Source organism: Helianthus annuus, chromosome 14 (assembly GCF_002127325.2).
Source record: "Helianthus annuus cultivar XRQ/B chromosome 14, HanXRQr2.0-SUNRISE, whole genome shotgun sequence".
Taxonomy (NCBI): Eukaryota; Viridiplantae; Streptophyta; class Magnoliopsida; order Asterales; family Asteraceae; genus Helianthus; species Helianthus annuus.
The window spans coordinates 91568128-91577287 of record NC_035446.2 but is presented as its reverse complement, the minus strand read 5'-3'; the positions used below and the strand labels follow the sequence as shown (position 1 = coordinate 91577287).

Below are 9160 nucleotides of genomic sequence, written 5' to 3'. Positions count from 1 at the left end.
GGTCTAAGTACTTTGTTTGGGCCTGGTATGTATGGAGACATGCCTTTATTCCATAATTAGCAAATAGCAATTGTGCTAACAGGGAGTTCAAAAAAAGTGAATTATTTTATTTTTTTAATTTAATAAATATTTTATCTTTTGTATTAATTCATTTTATTTTATTTATTATTTATGTACTTTGTTATCTCTATATCTAATAAAAGAACAAGGTTCTGCCACTTGTCAACACCACAAGCCACCATTTTACTCTCTTTCCTACATGGCAATCCCTGGCTTCTCCTATTCCACATGTCATTTTACTGTGATTTCTTTTTTTTTTTTAAGTTTTTTTAAAGCTGTGAGAAGATAACAACAGGCTTGAGACAAAAGTCTGAATTTTGACCAGCTCTGTAACTCATCACGTGAGCGCTTTTCAAATTTCAAACTACGAGCCTTTTTCATTTTCTTTCTCTCTCTCCCTCAAAGATGTGGATTTGGATCTGTGGATTCAAAAGGAAAAAGAATCAGAGATGAGAGATGTGTTGTTGATCTACAATATTAGAGTGGAATCAAAATCCTCATCTTCATCTTCCGACTTGATACAGAGCGGGTGTAGGATCTGAGTTTGTTCTTCATCTAGGGTTTTGATGACGAGTGCAATTCTGTGACGGGCTTGCCTTTCATCTTTTCACTCCAAACCCTAAACAACTCTCCATCATCTCTCAGGCTCCTTCAACAACGCCAATTTTCTTCGAAGGTGAGTTTCTACTTCCAACAATCTTCACCACAACATTTGATTTTGTAATATGCATCTTCTCCGTTCCTTTGTTACACTGTTCCTTTTTAAACTTTAATATTCCTTTCAGTTCTTAAGAATCTTTGGTACGATTTAATGTTTTCAACTTCATCGGCTGTGATGAACATATCCGGTTATTATGCTTCTGTGCCGTCCGCCGATATGAAGTAAACCTTATCCAAACGCAGATAATAGATATTACAGAGAATGATGTACAGTCGCAGATCTGTTCATAGAAGATTCCATGGTTCGTCTCGTGACCGATCCAAACGCAGATCTGTTAATCGACGGTCAAATTTGGGGTAAGTGCTTACACTCATGTTAATTGTATCCTTGCTAGAGGGAATTTAGGGATTGACCTTCCACCAGAGAGGGAATTTAGGGATTGACACTCATGTTAATTGTCGGTATGTTCTTGCCCCTGTTAATGTTGTTAAGTTTATCGGCGATTGGTTGCCTGTGCTTTTCGATTTTTGATAAACAAATATCGGATTCAGTTCAAATCATGTTACTTTCAGTTCAAATTATGCTATTTTTAGTTCAGATTATGTTACTTTTAGTTCAAATTATGTTACTTTAGTTCAAAGTATGGTACATTTAGTTTAAAACTTTAAATTTTGCTATTTTTGTTAATTTCTTTGGTAAATTTCATGCTTTTTGTTGAATATAAACCACTTTATCTTCCAAAAATGAATGATGTTTAAAGGCTTTAAGTGAAGAATGAGATTATTTTAAATGATTTGTAATATATCATAAGTTTAAAGCATTTCTCCCCGAACAGTAAGATCAATTTCTGTAATTTCAGCAACTGATGTGTTTGTTGTGATATAGAATGTGGATCGAGCCCGAAGCTAAAGGCATATTTAAACCAACTGGAATCGAAGCCGAAAGGCTCAAGTTATTAGCAGATGGATGTGACACATCAGTGAGTCATTAACTAATTATGCATATAAGCATAGCCTATTCTTTATGCACAAAAGTTATATTATTTTAGTAATAATCTCTTTTTAATACACTAATTTAGGAGGATTTATTCTTTAAAAATTTAATATTCTAATCTTTAACTTGTAATATTATTTCAATTGAAATCCCTAAATTCTTTTTGTATCATGTTTAGGTGATAAACTAAAAAAGCTTGAGGAAGAAAAGGGTATTGTGATGCGATTTGTGATAGGTCACAGGTAAGCGACAAGGATATAACCTCATATCAATATATTTATGTTTTATATATAAACTTTTATACTATATTGAGGGTTACCTTGAATTATCAGCAAAAACAAAAACATATTTTACTACCGCAGTTTCTCTGTGGGATGCTGATTTCTATGTCAAAGTTGATGACGATGTACATGTAAATATAGGTAATTAAATTGTATTGTATAGCTATGAGACCGTTACGTATATGCATGGTTTAAAAAGGCTTTCCGAGGCCCGCCTCGAGGCTTACGCCTCGGCTGAGGCTATGAAAAAACGCCTTAGAGGCTTAGCCTCATAGGGGTCAACTGAAACCTAGGCCTCAGTCATCCGAGGCTTTCTGAGGCTGTCTGAGGCGCTGAGGCAGTGAGGCGAGGCGGTAAGGCTTAAGCCTCACTAGACCTTGTGAAAATTGATAAAAGTTAGGTTTTCTGGACTTTATTTTAGCCCATTTAATGTTTATTGGGCTTAATTGGTGGGCCAACCCAATAGTTCACTTAAAAAACATCTATAAGGTTAAAAACCCTAACCACTTACACAGTACGTAGAATAGAATCATGTCTGATGTAAAATAGGAGATTAAAACAAAATTTTATAAAGAAGACGAATCTAAAAGATGATGAAGACCCGATTGTTGCCAATGATGTTTTGTCGGATGACGACTGGATAGCTAACGCAAGTGGGGATGAAGATGGCATTGGTGGAGTTGGCCGGTCAAATGAGGAAGAAGCGGTGAGAGTTCATCATCTAGGAGGAAAAGGAAAAGAGTTACTAATTTGGTTGATGAAGATGACAATGACAATGACAATCTAAATACGCCAGATGAAAACTTTGAGGATGATGATGCGGAGGAAAACGAGTACTATGATACTTAGATGTCATAACATTACTAATTTAATTTGTTCGAACTATTTTATGATGTTTGTTTTACGTTAAACCTTGCTTGTTGAACTATTTTCTATTTATGATGTTTGTTTTATGTTAATTTCTGATATTTATGAGATATATATATTTTCTTATTCTTTTTTAATAATGTTTCGAGGCTTACGCCTCGACCTGCCTCAAAGCTTACGCCTCGTGAGGCTAAGGGAAAACGCCTCAATACCCGTTTCAGCCTTTTTAAACCTTGCGTATATGTAAACCATTCGTCATTTTCGTTAACTTATATTGATAAATGCAGGTATACTTGGAGCCACATTAAGTAGATATCAGTCAAAACCTCGTGTGTATGTCGGATGCATGAAATCAGGTCCTGTTCTTGACCACAAGTAAGCCAAATCCCTTCCATGAAACTAATTTACAGCTCGAATTATGGTTTCGTAGTTGTTTTTGTAATCGGAAATGATGTTTATATATATATAAACATATATATGGAAAGACGGTGTTTATGTATGCATACATCATGCAAAACTTATAGGTGGAAATGTTGAGTCAGTTGGAATTATTACGAGTCAAAAACAAGTAAATTTTAGAGCAAGTCAACACACCTCACCTTTTACTTTACACATTGGACCCATGATCAATAACATATGAACACAAACTGACCCATAGCCGGGTTGAATTGCCACCTCCGGTTTCTAACTTTTCCCTTTGGCAAGCAGAGGAGTGCGATATCATGAACCCGGGCATTGGAAATTCGGTGAGGAAGGAAACAAATATTTCCGTCATGCCACAGGACAATTATACGCCATTTTAAAAGATCTAGCTACTTATATCTCAATAAACCAGTAAGTACCATTTTTCACTATTTATATCAATTCATGTGTTTCCCATCTCATTTTTGGAGCATTTTAGACACGTGCTTCATAAATACGCCAATGAGGCCGTTTCACTGGGATTATTGAGCTTCAAAACTAAGAATGACAATTTTACATAAGCTCAAAATGCTCCGGAGGTCGCCCCACAGTCGAGGAATAAGAGGTTGAAGAAAAATACACTTACATATAGATAGCACTTGTGAAGAATCTTTTAATCCGCAAAAGTGTTACTGTATCCTTTTAAACCGTTCTTTACTTATTTTCCTAATAAGAAGAAGATGATAATTGAAAAAATCTAGAGTAGTTTTAGTGTGCCTTAATGATGATAGATGGAATGGAGTGAACCATTTATTCAAACATTCATAAAATTTTTGTTGGTTTTACGTCTTATGTTATGTCTTTCATAATACATAATTCAATAAAACATTTGTAAAAACATATTTTTATGTTTTAGGACATAAATCTATTAATTAAAATTAAATTTTCCTACCCGCGAAGCTCGCGGGCTCTAACCTAGTTAAATATGTTTACTTAACCGGGTTGCTTGCTTATTTTTACGGTCGTTTTGATTAAAGCCTACATGATCTATTTTAACCCATCAATATACTAGGTAACAAATTTAATTATTGTTATTATTTTTTACCTTATTACACTTAAAGCTAACTTTTAACTTTAGACATTTTTACTTAACCGTATTGTTTGTTTGTTTTTTACCATCATTTAGATTATAATGTGTAATAACCCTTTGATGTATCAGGTAATAAATACATCATCGTCAACACCCCGCAGCAAAGCGCGAGATCTGATACTAGTTCGACTCGTTAATACCAAGATATTTGTATAGAAAACAATATCATTTTATTAGTTTCTTTACTTGGCTTTAACATATGGTTCATAATTTTCTAGCAAGATACAATCTGTATTTGTGTATGCATGATTAAATGTTGGTTTCGAAGAGAGTTCATCTTTTGAAGATGACTTATCATATCATCATATAATAGATTGTTAGGTAATGGGCTGGCTGTTTGTTTCAGCTCTTAATAGGCTTTTAATGGTTCAAACCTTTTAATGGTTTAGACTTTTTGTTTGCAAGCAAATGTCTGAATAGTTCAGACATTTGCCTCTGAATGGTTAAAACAACTTATCTGAATTGGTCAGACATTTGACTCTAAATGGTTAAACATTATACTGGTTCTTAATGGTTCAGACCTCTTACTGATTCAATACTTAATAGTTCAGACCTCTTATCGATTCAGTACTTACTCATTCAGAAATTGTCAAACAAACCCTTAAGTCTTTTTTCTACAAAACAGGCACAACATCTGTTCATTGTGCAAATCCAACTTCAAAAGCTTAAAAAATCATCTTTAAATTTTTCTAGACTTTGTCATCCAACTAAGATCACCTCCACAAATCTTATGTGAGTTTTCAGTAAACTCACTTTGTGATGCAAACTAATGTTTTAAAAATTGGATCAGTAAATAAACTAGTCCAGTAGTCCTACTTATTCCCTATTTGGACCGATCGATCGGATACTTATAAATCATTAAAAGTTATTATGAAGTAAATTGAAGCTAATAGATACACACAAAAAGAAACAATTAGTGAAAATATTAGGGAGAAAAGGGCATTCAAGGGTAAGTACCAGGGCCGGCCCTGGAGGTGGGCGGGGAGGACCACCGTTTAGGGTCCGTGATCTCATAGGGCACATAATTTTTTAAAAAATTCGATATTATATATGTAAGAAAAATTTAATAGGGTTTAGCCAAAAAATACTAACATAACATAGGCTCATTTACAAAAAAAAAAAAAAAAAAAAAAAAAAAAAAAAAAAATCATATGGTTTAGATTAGTTAGCCCATTGGGATTACGTTAGTGAACCCAATACCCAAATGATTTTAAAAACTAATGAAAAACAATTCGTCCATGTTGGGCGGCAACTAGTGCCCTGTGGAAATTGAAACGTCGTATAGTAGGAGAGTAGGAGACAGACCTAGTTCGAGGAAGAACTCACAGAGTCTACACACACAGAAGCCACAGAGTTTGCACTCTTTTGTTCTTCGATTTCAGTCTTGCATGCAACCACAGGCAACCACACATAGAGTCTGTTCGACAAACTCAGTCTCACGATCACGGATCACGTATTCAGGTAAACATCAAATCATCAATCGGCAATCTGCCCTTGTTCAGTACATCAGTTGATATGTTTTGTTTTTCGTCGAATTCACTCATTCAGACCCTTATTAGTTATTAATTATTATGTTTCTTTTTTTCGAATTCAGACCCTTGTTTAGGCGATTAGTTATTGTCGAATTCATGTCCTTTCTCTGTTGTGTTGAAGACTAAATTGTTGGCAATTTATACAAAAACGATTGTCAAATTCAGGCCCATACTCTTTTTTTTTTTTTTTTTTTTTTTTTTTGTCGAATCATTGGTTATCTATTAGCTTATTAGTTTTTACAATATGTCACTCATTCAAATACTATATTTTGTATTTTGTTAATTGCATTATTTATCGAATCTATATTTTTGTCAACGGTTCACGATTGTATGGAAAACTAGTGTAAATTATTTAATTCGTTAAGGCCCGAGGGCACGTTTTTTCGAGCTCGAACAAGGTACATGAATTCTTAGGGCCGGCTCTGGTAAGTACCTTAGCCCGACCAACCATATCATTCGTCACGTCAAATTTTGTTCAAAGTACCTATTAGCTAGTAAGTACTACAGAGGCTATAAACTTTATTTGTTTTATTTTTTTAATTTAAATAACATCTCAAAATTAAATTTTATTAATAAAACTTAAAACTTAACATTACATAAAAATAAAAACTAAAACTTAAAACCTTACGTTAAAATAAAACATAATACTTATAACATTACATAACATAAAACTTAAAGCATTACATAAAATCAGGGGAGGCTTAGATGGTGTGCGAGAAGGACTTACGCATAGGGCCCGTGATTTTGAGGAGCATTTGTTTTTAAAAGAAATCCTATATATACATGTTATTTTTTAAAATAGTAAACCCATACCAATATCAAGTAAGATTTGTTTACAAATCACCTTTTTATGGTTTTGACTTTAGAATTTAGCCCACCGGGTTAATTGAGCCCATTACTAATTGAAAACGAAGTCTTAGAAAATATAAATTGTAAAGAGTTGATCCAACAATTTGCTATGAAGAATGCAAGGAGGGTTGCACGAATCATTGGTTAGCTATTAGCTTATTAGTTATTACGTTATGTAACTCATTCAAATACTATAATTTTCTCAATTTTCGTAATTGCATTTTTATCGAATACTACGATTTTTTTCATTTTCGTAATTGCATTGTCTATCGTTAAGGCATAAGGGCACATTTTTTGAGCTCGAACAGGGTACATGAGTTCTCAAAGACGCCACTGCAGAAAATTAAAACATAAAACTTAACCATAGGTCTTAATAATTTTTCACGTCGAAACGTGCTCAACGTCCTCGTCGTAGGTGTGTTTGTAGTCACATGGGCACTTGAATAATTTCCACCTCTGAGAGCTCGTTGTGGGGATTTTCCACATTCAAGAACCTTCTATGGAATTTTGAACACTTGAAGCAGACAAACAAGAAACATGAGTATACTTGATCAACGGTTCAGGTGGTCTCACCAACGTGGATACAAAATTGGTAGAACATCCGGTTCCAAAAAGTAGCCCTTCAACTAGGGGATGAGCGTTCAAGATGGATTGCGACATAAGACATCTCCAACGCAATGTCTTCCTTTTCGGTCCATGGGATCTTTGCCATTATTAGATGAGATTTCTGAAGATGGGAATATAAAATTAGAGAGGTTTTGGTATGTGGAAATATAAAATTGAGAGAGTGTTGTGGATGGGGTAGACAAATAATGAAATAGGTTGGTTAAATAGAGAAAGGTAATAAATTATTTGAATTCTTATAAATAGTTGTAAACGGTCAAATACGGGTCCAACGGTCAAAAAAGCATCGAACCACAAATATGGGTCCAACGGTCAGTGATGTGTGCGTGGTGCCATATATTTTAGGTGTATATTTTAAGCCCTTTTACACTTTTTAGCCAAGTTTTAAATTTATAAAACACGATATTTACTAACACTAAACAAACATATGGGCAAGTGCACCCATCATGGACGTAGTATAGTGTTGGTAAGATACCGAGGTCGTCCAAGGACACAAGAGCTTTTAGTACCGGTTTATCCTCAACGTCTAATCAAATCAAAAATTAGAAAAAGGGGTTTTTAAACTAGAAAAATAAAACTGACTAAAATGCTGAAAAATAAAATAAAAGTAAAAATAGATAGACAAGATGAATCACTTAGATCCGACTCGTGTGTAGTGTAACCTTTGATTATTACCGCACTTTTGCACTGCTTAAGAGATTATCTTAGTTATTGTAGTAGGCCCCTCTTTTGAAGGTGACGTTACCCTCAACCCAGCAGTTTGAGTCAGCAAGGATACAATCCTAAAGGGTCGGATTATTGAAAGATAATTAATTAAGTTATTAATGCATAATGTGGTAGGCCCCTCTTTTGAAGGTGACGTTACTCTCGGCTAAGTAGTCTGAGTCAGCAGGGATACAGTCCTAAATAGCCGGGTTATAGTATTAATAGTAGTTTAACTTATGAGGGGGTCAAAGAGTTTGGACCCCCGCCATCCAATACCGGTGGGTATTGAAGAAGGTCCTACTAAATTTGACTCAGGTCCTTTGCAGGATATACACACTGAACAATGGCAAGACTCTTACCAAACCGTTCCCTTAACCCCCGACCAGGTAGCCAACATATCTCCATATAGACCGTGGAGATATGAATGGTGAAAATCTTTTATTTTATATAGACAGTAAAATAATGCCAAGACACCACGGACAAACGATAAAGAAGAATCACCTTCAACATAAGAAACTAGTGATTAAAGTCATTAATACATAACCAAATAAAAAGTGCAAAAAGATTAAAAATAAAAAGTATTACACTAAACACTTGTCTTCACCAAGTGATGTAAGAGACTTAGGAAAACATGGCCTTTGATTGTCAAGAACTCTTACGATCAATCTTTGATCCCGAGACGACTCACACACTCTATGATGGACAATGGATGATGGTGGTGGATGATGGTGTTGTGATGGTGGTGGGTGGTGGGTGGTGGGTGAAGTGTGAGAGAGGTGGTGTGCCAAGGGATGAATTGCAAGTGATCCAAGAACTCCTATTTATAGGCTGAACAGAAGCTCGGGCACGGCCCCGTGTCCATCCTATTCTCTTTCTTCATTAAATGCAGTTTGTCTGCATTAGTTGACCACGCCCCCGTGTCCGCTGGGCACGACCGCGTGTGCAGAAGGTATCTGTACTATTAAGATTTCCCTAGATCCTGTGAATCTTAGAGTTGACCACGGCCCCGTGCCCGCTGAGCACGACCCCGTGGTGG

The 9160-nt window shown here is 35.2% G+C and overlaps 1 protein-coding gene across 1 annotated transcript; it reads left to right on the top strand.

Moving 5' to 3' along the window:
- Window positions 1–1607: 1607 nt before the first annotated feature.
- LOC110905587 (probable beta-1,3-galactosyltransferase 4) lies at window positions 1608–4172 on the top strand. Its single transcript, XM_035983010.1, has 4 exons — window positions 1608–1700; window positions 1950–2136; window positions 3150–3237; window positions 3571–4172. Exons 1-4 carry the CDS (start codon window positions 1608–1610, stop codon window positions 3698–3700), a joined length of 498 nt encoding a protein of 165 aa, XP_035838903.1. The 3' UTR covers window positions 3701–4172.
- Window positions 4173–9160: the final 4988 nt, after the last annotated feature.

Coding starts and splice junctions, on each gene's coding strand:
- LOC110905587 (XM_035983010.1), top strand. CDS start 1,608: ATGTGGATCGAGCCCGAAGCTAAAGGCATATTTAAACCAACTGGAATC. Junction 1,701..1,949: donor CAGATGGATGTGACACATCA/GTGAGTCATTAA, acceptor GATTTGTGATAG/GTCACAGGTAAGCGACAAGG. Junction 3,238..3,570: donor GGTCCTGTTCTTGACCACAA/GTAAGCCAAATC, acceptor TTTGGCAAGCAG/AGGAGTGCGATATCATGAAC.